Source organism: Sinohyriopsis cumingii, chromosome 10 (genome assembly GCF_028554795.1).
Source record: "Sinohyriopsis cumingii isolate HCF-2022 chromosome 10, ASM2855479v2, whole genome shotgun sequence".
NCBI lineage: Eukaryota > Metazoa > Mollusca > Bivalvia > Unionida > Unionidae > Sinohyriopsis > Sinohyriopsis cumingii.
The window spans coordinates 47,607,294-47,629,028 of NC_142970.1; the positions used below are offsets into that span (position 1 = coordinate 47,607,294).

General features: G+C 40.6%; 1 protein-coding gene across 1 annotated transcript; it reads left to right on the plus strand.

The window, feature by feature from the left end:
- Positions 1–1,344: 1,344 nt before the first annotated feature.
- LOC149790002 (uncharacterized) lies at positions 1,345–20,235 on the plus strand. The gene is made up of 2 exons (XM_089972084.1): positions 1,345–1,655; positions 18,359–20,235. Exons 1-2 carry the CDS (start codon positions 1,606–1,608, stop codon positions 19,524–19,526), a joined length of 1,218 nt encoding a protein of 405 aa, XP_089828210.1. The 5' UTR covers positions 1,345–1,605; the 3' UTR covers positions 19,527–20,235.
- Positions 20,236–21,735: the final 1,500 nt, after the last annotated feature.

Genomic DNA, 21,735 nt, shown 5'->3' on the forward strand with positions numbered 1-21,735 from the left:
TATAGAATTTCATTATTATTTATATTGAGCAAAAATAAATCGTATATGCGTACGTTGACAAGTTTCAATTCCCTACACTATATTTTATCAGGATAACAGCATGTAAGAGAGCACCAGTTGGCAAACTACTACGCTCATCGTCTACAAAGGTATATGGAGTAATAAGGAAATAGTGGAGACCTTGGGCAGTTGAAATATTGCATAGATTCGATTTTTGCATCAAATTCATGCATTTTATATTTTGTTAAAAAATGTATAAATAGCGACTAACAATAACAGCGTAAATCTGTTACGAAAATGCGTATATTTACAAATTGAATTAACTGAAAATATAATTTATTATTTCCATATCTGATCCCTTTCGATCCCTTTCTATACCACTTATATTTGCAAATATGTGTCCATAATTTTAACTAATTATGTCATTCGATAATTTTCCTGCATTAGTCTGGGTGAGGAAGCGTATCAGGTTCATACTACTGGGGCATTTTACTCCTTTCCATGATCCACCTCGACTGCCGTAACATTAATACATTGGTACAGATCTAGGGCTTTCACATCTTTCAGTTTTCAAAACCAATCCGAGTACACATATCACTTGATTTGTTCATGTCATTCTCCTATGTTCGGTTTGCTATGAATATACATATGTGGCATAACTGAAAATTTGAATGTGATAAGTCAGACTAGTAGGTTAATCCTGTGTATAAATTTAAAGTGCTTTATATATTTTAATGTAAAATGAAAGTACTCATGAGTTTCTTTGAAACAGCCGGCAGCCATTAATGTTTGAGGTACTGACATATTGAAAGTGAATGTAACCGATGAGACGACTAAAAGATAAATTTGGATACTTTACAGACGTCGGCTAAGGCACAGTTAATTTAGAATTTTACCTAACGACACAGTGGATCCAGTTTTATAATTAGAATGTTATAAGGCATTCAAAACTTCGAGGTCAATCCTACGGATCACACCTAGAATGGGTGTATATAGCTGGCATGCCAACCACCTCGGCTATTTCCGAAATAAGGATTGACCGAGAAGTTACGAATGCACAGGGCTAATTTTTTATTAATGACTTCTTGCTTGGGCCTATCGTCAGTCCAGTCTTAGAAATGACTGAGATGCAGAGGCGTAGCTGGGGGTGGGGGGGTGGGGCATGGGGGTACATATGTCCCCGGGCGCCAAGGTACAGGGGCGCCAAAATGAGGCTTCCAACGTTACATTATAATAAGTAAACAAGGGTAATATTCAAAAATGTGATTAAACGGGGAGGGGGCTGGGGCGCCAATTTTATGGTTCGTCCCCGGGCGCAAAATATCATAGCTACGCCTCTGCTGAGATGGTCTGAATATATTAGAATGTCTTTTGTTGCAGTGATATGTCCGCAAACATAAATATCAGAGGCTGTTCCAGATGGTGGCGAGGCACGGAATCACTAATTGTGTAGCATGATTACTGTATTCGGAATAACTTTATTCGGGGAATCCCGTGACCTCTAAGTTTGACATATTTCTGGAAATCCCATGTCATTAACTAGAATTGCGGGGCAGCAGTAAACGTGTAAATCTATAACATTCTGTCTCGAGAAAACTCATTTTGATGGAAATGGCGGTCTTAGAAGGAATGCAGACCTTACAGTTGGGTTCCCGGTAAGTTAATTGTTGTTAAATATAAACAATTATTTGATACACTGCATAAATGTAGTCTTTATGCAGGCTGAATCCCATGTATTAATTGTAATGCCAATGATACCTTGATACAAGGGTACGATATCCCAAATACCCACGCATTACAATATATATATATATATATATATATATATATATATATATATATATATATATATATATATATATATATATATATATATAAGGGGATTCCCGACCCCCAGTCCTGACAGTGACCAAGATATAATAATGTAAAATAATATTCCGTCAAGTATATTCCTTTGCCGATTATATTTTTTAAAAATGTGAACTTGAACCGCCCAAGATCGGATCATGTCAGGTGTTGGGGAGGGAGCGGAGTGTTACAAAATTTCAAATGGGATCATACTTTCCTCGAAAGGGCACCAAGACAAAATCTTGTGTGTCTATTTACTCGGAATGTGCATAATACCCAATAAACGTGCGCAAGAATAAAACAATGGTCAAATTTCAAGTGAGTGTACTTTTGTGTGTACGGTATTTGTTTAGCCTTGGGGGGTTTCTGGAAATTCCAGAAACCTCCCGCCGGTCCCTTCCTCTTCTACAAACATGCCTCAGAGGCTGTACATGCGGGAGCTCGGGCAACACCCTTCTCGTTCGTAGATAATACAGTGACCACATTACTAATAAGTTTCGTGAAATTGCTTAGTGTGGTATAGGTAGAGATTTGTTAAGGAACAGGCTGTCGTACAAAGTGTAGGTTTTTATGATACCCGATGCTTGTTTAGAAGCTAGTGGATACTACTACTACTATTATTATTATTATTATTATTATTAGTAGTAGTAGTTATGCAACTATTAAGGATGATGGTTGAGATCCGAGGTTACAACTCATTTTGTAACATTTACAAATGATTATGGCCGTGAAGCGAGCCGAGCCTGCACAAGTTCTCTTCAATTTAAAAGTTAGAACAGTTTATACATGCCGGCATCGGCAACCTATCAGAACTGCTGTGCCAGAACAACTCACTTGTAGAGTGCTGCGTGCCAAGTCACATTCCTCTCTCTAATTTAATTATTTGTTTTTATACAACCAATACAAAAAATTCGACTCGTACTGCGTGCCTTTCCAAAGAGTCCGGCGTGGTATGTAAACGACAGTTTGTCAACTCACGGTAGGTTATACATAGCGGCCAGTATGTTTGGCATAGCAAGAACCTGGTAGAACCTCTGGAAAAACCACCAACCCACGGGAAGCGACTGGCAAACTTTCTCACATACCCACGTTAGCCGAACCCGAGACTCCAACTCAAGCCGACAGAGGTGAGATATGACTGATCTGTAAAGGCAAGCGCCATAGACAACTCGGCCGCACGGGGCCACTATTAACCGACAAGCTACAACGATGAACCAATGTCTACTGACAATATTTTATATTTTCAAATTTAACAGAATTACAAAATATAAGATTTTTAAGACGGATATTGAAATAAATACGGCACGGCTCTATGACCTAATCCACAAAGTATGCACACAAACAGGTAAACATGGAAGTGAAAGTAATTAACGAAGATCAACGCAGTATATACACAGATTTCTGTACAGGTAGCCTTGAATAGGTGTAAAGTTTACAATATTATATGCTTAAATACAAAACTAGTCTCTTTATTGTATTAAATCAAGTGTAATTATATTATATTAATTTATGGTTGAAAACATTACCTATTCGGTTAACAACCTTCTATAAACTAAATACATTTATTTGAGAGAGAGAGAGAGAGAGAGAGACTGCATTCATTTCAGTAGCCAAAATCGAACTGTGAGGACAAATTGTACAATTAATTGAACTGATGGCGGATAGTGCAATTCACATCAAGATGACATTATCTTTAACATGTTAAAAAATTGAATAAGAAAGTAAATTTCATACGGACTCGGATGCAGGTAGTAGTGTAGTGGGGCCCTGTAGCCTCAATGGGAAATCCAGTGTAAAAGGTGTCGCGGCACTATAGCCTCAATATTTATAGCCTCAATGGGAATTAGCATTACAGACCTCCCTGGGCTTGTTCAGCCTCAAGACGTTGAAGTACACCCTGGGTCGCTATAGCCTCAAGGGAAATGGAACATGGGTACAAGGGAAAGATAGCGTCTGACGTCACGGTAAAGGAACTTGGTAACACTGTAGCAACACGTGGCAGGTGACGTCACAGGACTGAACAAAGGTGTAGATTGATATGACACATATACAACAGAGACAACACTGATACAACAATTTAAAAATTTTGGGGGTTAGCCAAGAAAGTCATTTTTTTTCGAGGCAAATGAGGGGCTCTGAAAAGGGACTTTGGGTTCATGTTAACATTATTCTGTTAACATAGATGGCATCGTATAGGTCTCCTTCTTTTCCTCAAACTTTGTCTGACTTTTGGTCCGTAAATCAAAACCCTCTTTAAACAGCCTTGCCTCTCCACATACATTCTTCTTTTCCAAACGCTTGTATTCGTCATCCTGACAATGGTCCACGATGGTCTGACATGCATGGGTAAGTCCGTACGGAATAGCATTGAAGATACGAGAGTAGATGATTCTACGTTGGTCCACATCTTGGTGACGAGAACAGGTGAAGGAATGCAGCGAACTGCGGCTATTTATAGGGGAAGGGAGGATCGAAACGGATTGAATTCATTCACTAATCCAAACACACGTTACAAAATTCAGTCACCACACGGAGCCAGTCGTCCAATCCGAAGAGAGCAGTCTGTGACGTCATATTCCCTATATAGAGGCGCTAGCGTCTGTGCGCAGTCAATCCATGTGATACCGTTTTCAAACATGACGGAAACTAAGAAGACGATGAATTGGGGTGCACCGGCTGTGGGGACGAAAAGCGATGGAATAGCAGGGACTACCCAAGTGAACACAGACCTACTTCCAGAAGAGGTTAATTTTATTTGGGATTATGTGGATTTTCTTTCGCAAGAATTTGTTCCGGAACCAGTACCTTCGCCAACTTCTCCTTCTTTACGTGGATAATTTTAAACAGAGACAGAAAGAAGAATTGGAGAAATTTATTCAGCAGCAAAACAGAACAATCTTTTCTCCTTCAGTAACAACAGCAAGAAGAAGAGGTAAGAAGGAAACAACAAGAAGAAGCTGCAAAGAAACAAGGGTGTTAAAGTCAAACGGTCACGGTACTGTTAGACATTTTAGCAGAGTTAAGAAGTCTGAAACAAATTTATCATACTTCTTTATTACGACAGAAGAGAAAAAGACCTTCCCGAGCTAAACAACCCAACCCTGTGACTACGCCTGCCATACCACCCTTAGTGATTTCTACCAAATCATCATCGACAGTACGCAATCCAGAAGTAGGCCTTGGCCGTAGCTAAGGCTTAAGGCAGTTAAAGTTGAGTGCTTCCTAAGTTTGTTGTTTAAACAAACAAATACCCAAAAGGCCCTTTTCAGGGCCACCCATTTCCTCGAAAAGAGATACTATTGAAATTGCCAACATCAATTACAACTCAAAAAGCTCTTTTTACCCCTATGGTACGTGTGAATGTATAAGTACATGAGTGCAGGTTCTTATTCTAAAAATCAAAACCAAGAGACACTTACGTTTTATGCCTGGCCTATTCTAGTACAAATTTTACAATCCAATTCACAGCACAACATAATACTTTAAAAAGTTCTTAGACTTCGTCTGTGTCTGTGTTCACTCTCTCTGTTTTTTAAATTTCTTCACTTTCACATTTTTTCCTCCATTTCTTCCTCACTTTCTCCGTTTCTTCTTTTCTTCTCTTGTTTCTCTTTCTGTACCTGTCTGGGTTCTTCCTTGGGGAGGGTACCTCTTCTTCACTTTTGTCACTTCTAGCCCGTTTTGCTTTTTTGACGGTCTGGACACTCTGAAGACCAATGTCCTTTGTTCCTACAGATATAGCAAGTATCTTGACTTTTATCCCGAAAGGAGGGAGAGTAGTCCGTCGGCTTGTCTGAAGAAAATTTTCTGATGACCCCTCGCAAAGCTCTGATCAAAAGTTCAATCTGTGTAGGCTCTTCCATTGTTCGGCTCGGTTTGAGAGTGAAATGAATAGTGGAAGGCAAGACATACCCTTTATGTATACGCTGGTCTGCCATGGATATAAAGTGACCTATGGTCTTTAAAATATAGTCATTTGACTTTTCGCAGCCAAGATGAAACGATCGCATCGATTCGTGAAGAAAGAAACAAGTAAGAGGCAGAAACGTGATGTACCGCCTCATACAATAGCTAAAGTCTTGGTACAAATTCATGCCAGTGATTTTGAAGATGACATGAGTGAACCAGAGTCCAGACCCAGCGATTCTACACTCAGTCAAAGTTCACCACCCTTTGTAAACCCTGAAAATTACGGAAAAGCGCTCCTCAAGAAAATTTAGAACCACGGCTTACACTTACAGGGTGAAGTTTAAAGATTTCAAGACCAACGTACCACTGGAAAAAGCAAAGGGTTTCATCACCGAGGTGTGGGATTCGTTCTTAACCACACGGAAACACCAATGTCAAGCCAAAGAAGACGATCGCTTGAGACTTTCCATTCATCACGACGGTTTGAAATCCCCTGTTTTGAATTGAGTTTAGCAGTCCCGCAGAACTGACGCCTTCCAAAGTCATCGACAAGATACAAGACGTGTAACAATCCAATGACCAGCTTTACCGATGGTAAAGCGACACTGTCCATGACCCAAGTTTCTCTTCCCAAAGGGACAGGACGCAAAAAGGTGTCATTGGTGGACGACCTTCGCAGCACCAAAAAGAGCCTCGTCCAAATTAATAACCCTCAAGACCAGATGTGGTGGGACGAACGTACGCCAACAAGAACGACACGGTAGAATCGAAAAGAGCCTGGAAAACTATTCGACAATCGGACCGAGCCAAACAACGAAGTGAAGCAGAACTCATGTTACAACAAGCTGGCCTGTCAAGGGACACACCCTGTGGCATTCCTGAAGTGCAAAAAATAGAAGATGTCCTAGCTCCACGGTACATCTTGAAAGTGCACCCTCAAGAAGTGCGTGGGTCTCTGTTGTTTCGAGGAAAAGATTGTAAGGATGGAAAATACATTCACCTCTCTCATCACCATGAACATTTCGATATCATTACTAGTATCACCGGATTCCTGGAATACAGTTATTACTGTGAGAAATGTGACTATGGCTATAACAATCGAGAGCAACACAAGCATTGTGATTCGAAATGCTCAGGATGTTTGGCTTCTCATCCCTGTCTGGACGAAGGACAAGAACGAGTACAATGCCCTGCTTGTCTGCGCACTTTTGTCAGCCCTGCCTGTTACCAACAACATTTGAAGACACAAGGTTCACAGCAGAAATGTGCTTGTCAACTCCTGAGATTGTGTCCTACGTGTGGACAAGGCATACTTACCAATAATGCCAAGGCACACGTGTGTCCAGGAAAGAAACGATGTCACATTTGTCACCATATGGTGGACTTGGAACACCAATGCTACATTAAAAAATACCAATCCCAACAGGAAGATCATGGTCACAAGAAGAAAGGGAATAACATCTTTTTTCGATTTCGAATGCATGCAAGAGACCGACATTCACATTCCTAATTTCTGCGTGGCTCATCGAGCATGCTAGAATTGCATCAAAGAGCCTATCTTTGGTCATTGCCTTCACTCCAACAAGATTCCTGGAGGACGTGAAAAAATATTTCGGGGACCGAACACGCTAGCCGATTTCGCCCGATGGATCTTAGAGCCCATCGACGAGACGTGGAGCCAAGAGGATATCGAACGTTACGGAGATTGTCATCGCTATGCCACTGTGATGGCCCAAATTTCTCGGGATACGATGGACAGTTTCTTCTCAGATACTATACGAAACATGGTACCAAACGTCCTAAAGTGACTTTGAATGGAGCCAAAATCATTTCCATGCAAGTGGGACAAGTACATTTTAAAGATTCGATGAGTTACTTGGCCATGCCTTTGAGTCGAATGCCTAAAACGTTTGGAATGACAGAAATGGTCAAAGGTTACTTTCCACACTTTTTCAATACCGAAGCCAATCAACATGCCATTCTACCCCATTTGCCTGAGGTTGAGGACTACGACCCCGACAACATGCGTACCCAACAACGAGAAGCTTTCTACGCTTGGTACCAGGCTCACGCCTCAGATCCTTTCGACTTTCAGGAAGAAATGTTAAAGTATTGTCGTTTACACATTTTGCGACGTTGCTGTGGAAAATTTCGAGAACTGTTCATGGAACACGGAGGGGTCGATCCTTTGAAAGAAGCTTGCACCATTGCCAAAGCGTGTTTTTTAGTGTACCGTCAACGATTTATGCCCGAAAACAACCTGTCTGTCATCAGCCCTCAAACAACCAACTTTGTCAAACGTCAATACTCGGTCAAAGCCCATGGAAGACTTGTACCAGGCCACTTGTCAGCGATGCTTGGAGTTAGAACAGCAAGGATATCAAATGGTGGAAATGTGGGAACACGAGTACGATCACCGTTTGAAAACCGATTCCGAGTTTAAACACATCGTAGAAAGTTACAAGTTGATGGACCACCTGAATCCGAGGGACAGTTTGTACAGAGGACGGACACATGCCACCTGTTTGCTGTACCACGCTGACGAAGGGAAAGGACAAGAAATCAAATACGTGGACGTGTGTTCACTGTATCCCTACGTGTGCAAATATTGTCGCTTTCCTGCAGGGCACCCACAATTGTTGACGAACACATCGACCTGAAAAACAGTTGACAATACGAAGGCTTGATCAAGTGCAACGTGTTGCCTCCCACGGACTTGTACCATCCATTGTTTCGTCACCATTGCCAAGGTAATCTGATGTTTGCCCTGTGCCGAATATGTGCCGAAACGTGCAACCAAGACCAGCCTTGTCAGTACACCCAGGAAGAACGCACCTTGACTGGAACGTGGGTCAGCGTGGAATTGTTTAAAGCTCTGGACATGGGATACCAACTGTTAGAAGTATACGAAATTTACCACTTTCCCAAGATACAACAATACCACAAGGGTGACCCAACTCAGAAAGGCATTTTCGCACACTACGTGGATGCATTCTTGAAACTGAAGCGAGAAGCCAGTGGCTATCCTTCCTGGTCTCACAGTCCCCAAGATCAGAAGACATTCAAAGAGAAATACCTGGAGCAGGAAGGCATCCATTTAGACCACATCGAGAAAAACGAAGGCAGACGATCGTTTGCCAAAGTGATGTTAAATTGCTTGTGGGGCAAAATGGCACAACGACCGTGTTTACCCAAGACGGAATATTTGACAGAACCTTCCCGCTACTTCCAGATGATTCACGACAAAACCAAATACATGAAACACGTGGACGTCGTCAATTACTGCAAGGCATCATTCAGATTCCTCCTCAAACCAAACGCTTTTTTGACAGAAACAAAGTAGCTTTGACCCAACTGGCTGATCTCCGCATTGACACTCAAACCAAAAAGCAAGTGATTTTGAAACCTGGAGGGAGCGGTACTCTAGGAGGTATCATCATTCGCTCCCTCTTAAGATGGGATCATAATGGTCCCAAAGTTCTCCCCAAGAAAAAAGCCACTCCCAAAAAAGCCAAACGATGCCCCAAGAAGAAAAAGAGCAACTATGTCAAGACCAGGTCACAACCCCAGAAAAAGAAAAGCCCCCAGAAAAAGAAAAGCCCACAGAAATTAGCTTTTACTCGCAAGAGAGGCACTTCGGCCAGGACGCAACCTTACATTCGCAAACAACGACCTGCAACGACGGTGACTGCGTCTCCGGTAGCCTGCGGTTCATCCACTTCTCCGTTGATGACACCATGGAATCCCGTGTCTCCAAGAATTTCTCCTCCAGTGGTGACACCCTCCTCCTCTTTAACTGCATTGGCAGCTGCTCACAAAGTACCTGCTCCCAAAATCAAAGTCCAAGAGAGATCGGGCAAGTTACAGAGTTTACTGGATTTGTCCAAGCAAGAACTGGCTCGATTCAGTCCGTTGCGAACCCCTTCATGCCTTGTGATGCCTGTCCTCAAGTTGATACGACGTAAAGACAATCAGTGGCGACGCGTTCCAGTATAAAAATGGTCTGCGACAAAGCATAGGTATCAGTGTTTTTGTGCTCCTGAACTCCCAAAGATGTCACCTTAAGGAAGTGCACACCGCCACTCTCCTGTCCAAAAAGGAAAGAGACAAGGACAGTCTCGTCATCGGACAAAACGCTTAGCCAAGCATCGACGTTACCCTAAGAAAAGACACATTCGTCCTAAGAAAAAGAGGAGTCACCAAAGGGCAGGATTTCTTGGCGATTTTGGAAAACACATTGTCACCTTTATGATAAACGATAGTCAAAAAAAAAAGATAAAAGGGCGTGTGCTTAGTCATCGGCGCCAGTATATTTTTGGTGAATGTCCCGGAACCAACAAGCAGAGATGTCCCCCCCCCCAGAAAACATCCCCCTTCTAAACCCAAAGGAAAGAAAAGGAAAGGACTGCCTCCTCGTTTAGCCAAACATGGGGACATGTTGTCTGTCCTGTCCAAAGGTTTTCCACCCATGCGAAAAAAACTCATTCAAACGGCCTCCAAAGATGACATCGATACCGTGTGCGAATGTTGTGTGAACGTTTTGAAAGGCACGATCCCTTTGTTAAAACACCATAAACAATGCTTAGGCAAACATCGTTCTTCGCCAAATGGTTCAAAAGAAAAAATCCCCAGTCGTCAAAAGAAAACGATGTTGGTCCAACGTGGAGGAATTTTGCCACTATTGTTAGGCCCATTGCTGCAAGGAGTATTTGGAACCATGTTGGGAGGACTCGTGGGAGCAAGATAAAAGGACCTCTGGAGTCCCTAGATCTCAGACGTGACCCTTGACATCGAATGGAAGGACGAAAACTAGCTTTAGTGCCTTACAAACGATGGATGGAATACCATCGTTGGCAAGAAAAACGAACCCCGCATTTGCCTCCCAGTCCCAATTTGAGCGAGATGTCCCAGTTAGAACACGAACTGCAATCATTGTACGGTCAACTCTTGCAACGACTGCAACTCTTTCACCAGAAAGCTTTAGACGAAACAGCTCTACCCAATTTGAAAGAATTTAAGACCTTGATGAAAAGTCCATTCCCACACAACCACAGCCATCACCACCACCACTACCCTCCCCAAGGGGCATGAGAGACGCTACCCCACGAAAGCCTGAGGAAGAAGGGACACGAGAAGTGTTTTCAAACACCGTCAGCTGCTCCCATTTCTAGTAAGATTGCAGCGTCCTTGTTGACCCCTTCCCCCACATCCGAACGAGAAGAAATGAAAGCTTTGCTTAAATAGATGATGTCCACTCCTCCTTCGACAGAAGTGAAAAAGGAAGAAGGGAAACCAGAAGTGAAAAAGAAAAGAAGACCAAAGCCATTCCATTATCAACTCCACCACTAGCTTCGACTTCTACTCCCGTAGCCCATCGGACACGTAAATCCGTTTCCAAACCACCCTTTCGCCCCATTCAAATTAGCATCAGCGAAGAGTGTGTAACTTATTAACAAACAAAAAAAATGGAGAAGGTGTTAACCAGCATTTACTACGATCCATCCCATCCTGCAGGTTACGGAGGAGTTCAAAAATTGTATCGTGCTGCCCAAACTCGAATGAAATGTCTCCGTTTACCTCAAGTGCAACGAAGGTAACAAGAACAATCTACCTACACTTTACACAAACCCATTCGACGAAAGTTTTCCAGAAGTCGCACCAAGTGGAAGGCATAGATCATCAATGGCAATCCGATTTAGCCGATGTCTCTCATTTGGCCAGCTACAATCACGGCTACAAATATTTGTTTTGTGTCATCGACGTCTTTTCCAAATTTGCCTGGGTCGTGCCATTGACTTCCAAATCGAGCAACAAGTTAGTGCGAGCCCTGCAACGGGTGTTGAAACAAAGTGGTCGTCACCCTCTTCGATGGCAAACGGACAAAGGTACCGAATTTCTGAACCAAGCTTTCTAAAAAGAATTAAAGAAACGTGACATTCATTTTTTTACCACTGAGAATCCTGAAACCAAAGCCAGCATCGTGGAACGTTTTCAACGTACCTTGAAAGAATGCATGTGAAAATGTTTTACGCATCACCACACTCTCAAGTACATCGACATCTTACCGCACCTGATGCAAGCGTACAACCAATCTTACCATCGAAACATTGGACGTGCCCCGCAAGATGTGACTCCCGACAACGAAGTGCTGTTTCTGATCGCCTGTTTGGAACGTCCCCAACGGTGGCTGTCCCCAAGGAAGGTGAAGAGTTAACCGTAGGAAATTGGGTGCCGATTGGAAAAACTAAATGCAATTTCGACAAAGGTTACTTACCTAACTGGACGACCGAATTGTTTCGTGTCACTGGACGGGTGCATGGCCGTCATTCTGCCGTCTATAAATTGGAAGACATGAACGGAGAAGTGTTAAATGGAACGTTTTACTTACCCGAGTTACAATAGAAGACGACGGGTACGACATCGAAATCATTCTCGAACGCAGAACCCGTAAAGTGGGCAAACGACGTGTCAAAGACGTCAAAGTACGTTGGAAAGGATATCCAACCAGTTTTTATTCTTGGATCGACGCTTCGCAAGTCATTGACTATAAAATGAATTGTCCATCATGCCCTTTCACAGAACCACAGCTATTTCTACCACTGCGGCGAGCACTCCTTCCCCCATCTCTTCTCTGCAAGATTTACAAAAGCAACCCTTGTGGGCGTAGTGTGGAGAATGTGTGCCTAAAACGCAAATCGTCTTTTTCTTCCAAATCGTTGTGGTATATTGTGTCATCGGTGCAGCCATCGCCAATCTGAGTTTGCAACAAGGAGACAAACAATTGTGGACCATTTTATTGAGCAGTTGCATCGGTTACCTTCTTCAAAATCCATCCCTGCAATTCACCTCAAACGGGAACAACGGGAATCTTGTGTCCAGTGCCAGTCACCACTCCAACAACAAGAACCCCATTTTGGGCGGAGACACTCCTTTGACTTCCAGTAACTCTTCGGACAGCCACAGAACTCTGGAATTATGAGCCATCATAACCAATTTTACTTAACCTTACCCAGTGACAGTTCCATGGACGTGTTTCCCAATAACACTTTGTGCTGTTACACAGTCAAATAAATTCAGGTTATCCAATTAGATCACGAAGCCTATTGGAAGGTGGCTTTAGTGGAAATGATTCACCCGACCCAAATCCTCAATGTCGTTCCAAATCAAACTTTTTTTACGGTCGAAGTTCATGACGAGCAAATGCAAAAGTACTTGACTAATTTAAAATATGACAATAAAACATATCATGAACAAACTCAGAAGTGGACCTATCACTTGATCATTCCCCCGGGCTATTATTTTAGTGGTCAACATTTAGTGAGCACCATTGCATCCAGGTTTAATGTCGTTTTTCTTAAAGCTTTGGAGAGTGTCAGAAAAAGTGTCCCCTTGAGTACCACGAAGTAGCTCGTGGCTTCCTGATGAAATTTGAGGGGGTGGGTGGGTGGTAAAATAATGTATATTTTATTGTGTCCTGAATTGTTTGACATCTTGGGCGGGGACATGGAGATGAGAAAGAAAGTAGAGGAAAAAGGCGAATTAGCAGTCATTTCCTACAACGATTATTTTACCAAGTTAGTTCGTTGAGCAGTAGAAATGAACCAAGGACTGAATTTGATCACTGTGTGCTCCGATGTGGTGGAGTACCATGTGGTGGGACACACCTCCGTACCGTTACTGCGTGTCATTCCTTTCTAAGTGGATTCTGTCACGGTCACTGACGATGAAGGTGGAAACACCTATCACGTTCACCGCGAATTTGAACATCCTCATTATTTGCCCGTCAGTAAGTCGTATTTTGACACTGTCAGCATTGCTATAATATGAGATCTCGGGCAAAATATTTCATTCACCAAAGGAAAAGTCACGATGAAACTCCATTTCTGAAAACAATTCTCTAACGAGTTGTAAGTCATGTATCCAGTGTACCGAGGTGTTGCTCAACAGCGAGGACATGGTTTAGGAGATATGTTAAAATTGGCCTTTCGATCGGTGGCTCCAGTGTTGAAACCGATGGTGACACGAGGTTTGCACGCCTTGAAAGATGCCGCACTGATGCAAGGCAAAGAACTTCTGCAAAATGTCATCATTGACAAACAAAACCCTAAAGAAGCATTCTTGAGAGCAGGCATACATGTCTTGCTGCAAACGGGTAAAGACATTTTGGGCCGACGAGAAACTCCTATAAATGCCCTGAACGCTACCGAGTCAGGCATTCCTACTTCCTTGACGAAACAGCAAGGACAAGGCAGAAAGAGACGAGGAAGAAAACACCCTTTCACAAGACTTCACACTTCTAAAGCTAGAAAGACAAAGAAAAGAAGAACTGTTCGAGACTTAGACGTTATCGATTATTAAATTATTGAGAAACAGAAAATGATGCACCAAGAGTCTTGCGCCTGTTCCAAGTCGGAACTGGATCTGTTTGCCATGCCACCCACCATGATGACGATGCAAGAATCCCAGTGGGCCGAATTTCATCCCGTCTTCTCTTTGACGGGTTCAGCTCCCATTGAGTTTCATATCAAAGGTCAACTCGGAGATTAAATTGATCTGAATAGCAGTTACCTGTACTTGAAAGTCAAAGTGATCGAAACGGACAACAGTAATCCCGCAGACGTTGCTAGAGTAGATCCTGTCAACAATTTCATGCATTCCTTGTTCAGCGAAGTGGACTTGTACTTGAATAACAAACTGGTCAGCAGCAGCATGGAAAATCCCTTGACGTACGGTAAAGAAGCCAAGAATACTCATCTGGATGCTTGCGTCGTATGGAAACCTGACACAAAGGGTACGAACACGTTTAACGACACAGCACTGACAGTAGACGACGATCCTCACAATGTGGGGTTTAATGACCGTGGTAAGAAAATTCTGCAAGGACGTAGTTTATAACTGTTGGATCGTTTGCATTTGGACATGTGGTTACAAGAAAAGTATTTGCTGAACGGCGTGGATATCCGCCTGAGACTGAATCGTAGCAGTGCCACTTTCCATTTGATGGCCAAAGCCAACGAATACAAAACTATCATCCAAGAAGCCTTGCTCTACGTGCGTCGTGTGGAAGTGTTACCTAAAGTGGGAAATGACATCAGTCACACTTTGAGCAGAACGACCGCCATGTATCCCATACGAAGAGTGGAAGTGAAAACTTTCATTATTGCTGCTGGACAGCGACCCATGATCGAAGATCATCTATTCCAAGGACAATTACCCAAACGTTTGATCATTGGCATCGTCAAGAATTCTGCCTTCAATGGACTTCACAATGAAAACCCTTTCTAGTTTCAAAATTACAACGAAGCCAAAATCGAAGTCAGTCGCGATGGCAAGACACTGTGTACCAGACTCTTCGAGCCTAAGTTTGGTGACAGGAATTATTTGAGATCGTACTTGTCCCTGTACGAAGCCACCGGACAGTTAGGGACCAACACCGGTCACGGTATTTCGTACGACGATTATATGGGAGGATATGCTTTGTGGGCTTTTGATTTCACTCCAGACCAAGGCAGCGACGAGGGACATTTTCACTTTATAAAATCCGGCCAAATTCGTGTGGAACTTCAGTTTGCGAATCCACTACCCCCAGATAACACAGTGAACGTCATCCTGTATGCAGAATTTGACAATACGATAGAAATCAACAGTTTGAGAGAAGTCATTCTAGACTATTAGAAGCCATGGAAGACTGTTATCCCTCTTTACATAGTGGAGAAACTTTGGACATGGAATGTGAGGAGACCATGAATGTAGAACCCTAATACAAAGAGGAACAAGTCATAATGATGAAGTCCAGATGGCCAGAGCAAGAAGAACATTTAGTCTCCTGTTATGCTACATAGCTGTCAGAAACAATTAAGGAATTGATCAAGAAAGATTCTTATGGATGTCAAAACGATCACCCCAATCAAATTCAACGCGATAAATGTCTGACGTTATGTCAAAAAGAAAAGTGGACGAATATCTGGACGAAGCTTGGAGTCTGATTTCGGAAGAAGACGTGTTGCAACAGCGGTATAAAGGCTTGCGTGACCAGTCTTTTCCTCCATTAACAACTTTAGAGATCCATCGCATTGAAGCTCTCTTGGATCAGAGTTAGGAGACGAGGCAAAGAAACGGTTACTTGTTAGACATTTTCAAGCAAAACGTCAGGATCGAATTGATCACTTATTATCATCAGTGAAGAAAAACAACAACACAAACATGGATACCTGGGAACTTTATGACCTTTTGAACCACGGTTCGCACACTGCTTCTTGGAATCAGGTCGTGTGCGCTAAAGATGAACTTCCTCATCGCAAACCTCAGGACCATCAAGCTTATGTGATCAACACGGACGACAGTCATCTTCCAGGAACCCATTGGGTAGCCGTCTACTTTCCTCAAGAAGGTTGTGTGGAGTATTTCTATTCGTATCGATTGCCCCCTTTGGAAGACGATATCATTGACTTTATGAGAAGAAATGCTAAGACAACAGGATTCAATAATGTGAAATTACAAGGCACATATTCATTGGTGTGTGGACAATACAGTGTGTATTTTCTGCATCAACGCAGGCTGGGTTTCATTTGTCTTGTCCTGTGTTGCCATGTAGTGACTTTTGGTTATTTCTATGTGAAGTGTCATTAGGTATCGTCCTGGTTACGGTTGAATGCCTGCCACATTTGCTTTTTGATGTCGGTGATCTCGACCCATGAACATGATTAGTGCGATTTTGCTGAGTGAACTCATTCTTCGTAGATGAACAATATTCAAGTATTATTATTGGTAAATTTCTCGTTGACGATTATCATCAAGGAATATTTTCTGCGCATTCGAGCGAAATGATAAAAATAACTGTCTATAAAATTTTAGAATTTTTTTGCAGGAAGGAGGTCCATGGGGGTGGTGACACCATGAGTTACCGTACATGACTGTCTTTAAAAGTTTTGAATTGTGTGCAGGAAGGAGGTCCATGGGGTGAGACCATGATTTATCGTACTGGGTGTCACCAACCCTAGTGACGCCACTTTCACATAACATGGATAATAAATTAATTAAAATTAATACAAATTTATTACACCTCATGTATGTATCAGCGAAATATCATTGTACTAATATTTGCTAGACGCCGTGATTCATTGTTGATGATTACAAAATTACACTATGTAAAGATCAAACTGTTAAATGGTCTGTGTCTCTGTGTCTAAAATAGATATTTTCTAAGGAGTGTATCTCCATCTCGTCGAATGTATTTATTAACGTTTGGGACAAATGTATTAGGTAACTGTAATGCGTTTCCCCGAGTTGCAGGACATAGGTAAGATGTATTGCTTATTATGATCATTAAATTTTTAAAATCTTGAATCCATTATTGATCTGTCTAAAGTTTTATATACTTTAATTCTGTAAATGTTATAAATCTGAAAATAGAACATAATGGGTGGGAAATTAAATAATGACTGGTGAAGACTTGGTTCACTTTGCTCGCCGTCTTATGGGTAAAACTACATGATTTGACATTTTTATGACATGGGCTATCTCTTCAGGTCTTGAGACCTGAACATTGTATTTTACTTAATCGACTTATCAAATAAAATCCTCAGAGTATCTGCGTAAAAGGAAATTAGGTGGTGGTTATGCTTTTCCCGCTTCGTTCATGATGCGAGAATCGTATTTAATTTGTGCAGCAGGATTATAATCTCTTGTATTAATGATTATGTTTTAAAATTTAACGAGGTAACCTGGCTTGGAACAAACACAACCAAGAAGGTTATTTGTATTGCTTGCTTGTTTAAGTTGAGTTTTGTTTTTGCTTGTTGTTTTGTTTTTGGACGCTAAAATGTAAAAACAGAATTTGGTAATCATGGACTTCGTTACGTTATTTTTGTTTGTTGGGAAAAGGTGCTGGCTTCTGAATAATAAAAAATTGCCATTTGTGGATGGACTAGGACATACGGGTGGTATACTAATATGTAAACTCATGTTGATGTTTTGTTTTAAATTGAAAGTTGTTTGACTTAATGAATGTTCATAGCAAATTTACCGGAAAAGGCCACAACCAATTCTTTTAGAAACACACACACACACGCACCTACATGGTGGCGCAGTTTGCGTTGATTTTGTCCTGCAAATGTTCATAAGATTCATTAAAGTGCTTTACAGTTGTATTTCTTTTGCGAGCATAGTTTATTGTACCCTTAGAGTCTTAAAAACTTAAATATATAACACTGTGAAATGAACACACAGGGCTCGAGCTATTTTCCAAGACATTATTCAAGGAAGTCAAATCAGATTGTAGTGTTGTTTGTGATTTATTATTATTATTATTATTATTATTATTATTATTATTTCTTCTTCTTCTTCTTTCTTCTTCTTCTTCTTCTTCTTCTTCTTCATTTACTTCTTTGACTCCAGATAGGTTCTGACGACTTTAGTGTTGACAAAGCAATCTAAATAAATTCAACCACTCGGGTTTCAGAATTCACAAATATAAGAACCTACCATTCAGCACACAATATATTATGTGATTCTTTTGGTTGCTCAACAATATGTTTTCCACTAATATATCTTGAAAGTGTTTTCCAATAAATATCTACTACACTTTTATGCCATTCTGCAGATCATTTGGAAACAGAATCGAGGAAGAGATGGAGGAAATTAGTACCCTGTTACTATCAGCAAAATACGGCAAGTGGAATAAGGTCTGGCAAATAATTGGTACTCCAGAAAAGCCTAAAAAAGCATACTTGATAAATTGTATACCAGAGAATCGTCGATGGGCTGTTTTGCACCAGGCTGTCTACTGGAAAGATCCAAATAATGTACGGAAACTACTCCAGTTTCATGCATGTGATCCTGTCTTGAAGGCGAAAGAGTGTACATCGGAAGTAGGTCCCACGAGTGGTATGACCGCGCAACAAATAGCTGTTGCATATGGCTATACTGAAGTGGAGAAGGTACTTTCAGATCATATCGCTAATTTTAAAGAAGTGAACGAAGAAATTGACACTTTCCAACCCTGGCATACTGAAATTGAACTGAAGGGGCGTGGCCTGATAGCTATCACTCTTGCTGCGTACAAAAACACATTTCATCCCAAACAGATTGACCCTGGTAAGTCTGTGTTATCGGTACTTGAAGATATTTTCAACGATCTGAACGCCTCTGATACTAGATGGACAGAAGTACGCGATAAAATATGCGACTCCCTCTATGTTGTCAATGACTCAACGGCAAGAACACTCAAGAGTTGTTCGTCCAGAGAGGACTTTTACAAGAAAATCGTCAATGTTTACACTGTGGAAACAACATATCTCTATGCATATATGAATACGGCCTTAAGAAGGCAACAAGAGTCTGGTTACAAGCCATCAGCCAATGATCTCGCAATGGGTCCATATGCGGTTATGTACCAGATACTTCTTCTCTTCTGGGGAGAGCTGAAGCGTGAAAATGCAATGACCTATCGAAAAATGCTTCTTACTGGAAAAGATTTGGACAAATATCAGGTAGGGGTCAAATTTACATGGTTAGCCTTCGTTTCATCATCTGTGGACGCTACAAAAGCCACCCCGTTTCCGACATTCAGCGGTGCAAAAGGTGAAAATAGGGTAACCTTTACCATTGTCAATACAACGGGTTCACTGTATCAACCAAGAGATATTGAAAAATATGCCAAGTTTGAGGAAAATGAAAGAGTGTATCCCGCAGGTGCAAAATTTGAGGTAACAAAGAGATGCCAAACGGAAGAGATGACTCACGTGATACTTAAACTTCTCAGCAGTTAAATGAAGATAATTGCACCTTGATCGCGATGGTTATACCTACCCATCTAAATATGAATCTTCCTGTTCAACCAATAAGATATATTGAAATCCAAATCGATTTTGTGACACACACACACACACACACACATATATATATATATATATATATATATATATATATATATATATATATATATATATATATATATATATATATATCATGTGCTTAATTTTTGTGCATAATTGAGCGTAATGCCTACTTGATGTTTGCATGATTCTAAGAAGCAAATAAACTTTTTGCTCGGACATAAGTTCAAAATATGGGTTTTTCCCTAGGACATACTATTGTCTTAGGGCAAGTGAAACTTCATATATGGGAAGTGATAAACAATTATTCCTGTTTTAATATCAGTTATTGGAATTGTTTGTAGTTGTGAGCAGATATAATTTGAGAGGAATTAGTTAATTAAATTATGCATTGGAAGTAAAATATTTTTTGGACTAAAACACAGCTTGAAGATTATACAGAGATTCTTCAAAGCCATTCAGAATTACATTATTGTAATACCTTAAGACGTTCAAGATTATTTGGAATTCATTCTGAACCTTTCGATCTGTTTTGACATGTGATGTAACACTTAGGATTATTTGTGATTTAATTCACAATACAGTAATGCATCTTAAATTTTCACTTTATAACTAAGAGAAATAAAGTGTTTGTTAAACTTCACTTAAATTATTAGTTTCACTTTCTATATGTCTAAACATTTTAAAGTTTCTTCTGGATATAATCCGAAAATATCCGTAACTGATGATATGTCTTAACGATACCATCAGATGATATAAGAAATACGTAATATTTCTTAAGGATAAAATCCGAGGGTATCCGAACTGTATATCATGCAATCGAGGATCTCCATAATGTATATTACATTACGATAAAATTTGTGGTTATCCATTATATGATACAAACAGAGGATAGTCCAAAGGTCTCATGATGGCAAATCCAAGATGGCGGTCTCCATTGGAAAAAATCGAATTCCAGAATGCATTGCAGCAGTTCAGGTGATCTCAAAATGAAAAGTTTATTGATGCCCACGGATTTGGGGTTTCCATAGGAAAAACATTAGAAATCAAACCTAAAGTGCATAAAACTCTATGGCAGATGCAGTTTTCGTCATGAAAGTCCAAAGAACCCTATTTTGTCAAGCAAATCTTTAGCCTGATCTCTGTAATCTAGGAAATAAAGATATATTAACATGTTGACATTTATCTAAAGGTTTTCGATGAAACCTGTTAACAAATTATGTATGGAATGTGAGCAATTTAGTGCAATTTGAAGGGTAAGACCGAGTGTTGTCAAAATGTTCAAGTTATGCACGATTAGTCTAATTTGATGCGAGGATGAAAGTCTCTTAGTTTTTGCAAACTACTCATCTATTTTTTACTTTAAAAGTCGACACAGTCATTTCTATTGAAACCGTTTTCCAATATAATTTTTGTGTGCGAAATGGCCTAATGGAAAGAACTTTGATATCTTTCTCGGCTATATATTTTGTTTTCATTAAAATAGCACGGCGTATTCCGTGAGTAAAACAAGAGCCTTTACTTAACTATAATTAGAATCCTCATAACGTTCTCTGTCATCGGTGAGAAATGTTACCGGAAGTACAGCTGGAGTGACTAAACTATAGAAACACTAATGCATGAAAGGAAATTGTTATTAGCAATTAGTGTAAAAATTGTTATCTTCTCCAATACCTCAATGAAATTGTCTATTGTTACATCTTTAAAAGCAACGCTGCTTAAAACAATATGCAGTAGTTATAGTTGGAAAATCGGCAGAGAATAATATCTCTATTTCCAAGCAGTTCACTTAATGGTGGATTTTCTGTTCAAATACTTTAATTTGTTTCACTATTGAGAATTTTCGGCAGTATGGTCCACGCGGATTGTTATAGAGCTTATGTGTTTTTGATCAAAATAATGGTTTGCTTTATCTTAACAACACTACTTTGAATTGTATTCTCTTTAGCTAAGTTATTTAATTACTTAGGCTTTTTAATTAGGGGAGAGTTAAGTATGATTGATAGAGTTGAAAACAAAAACACAAACAGAAAAATCAATATCAGTCAACATATAGAGTTAAGGAGCTCTTTAAAATATGTTAATTTAGCTGTGTAAACTCTCAATAGCACAATAACTAGCATGGTAAAGAAAACTGTGTCAT

Coding starts and splice junctions, on each gene's coding strand:
- LOC149790002 (XM_089972084.1), top strand. CDS start 1,606: ATGGAAATGGCGGTCTTAGAAGGAATGCAGACCTTACAGTTGGGTTCC. Junction 1,656..18,358: donor ACCTTACAGTTGGGTTCCCG/GTAAGTTAATTG, acceptor GCCATTCTGCAG/ATCATTTGGAAACAGAATCG.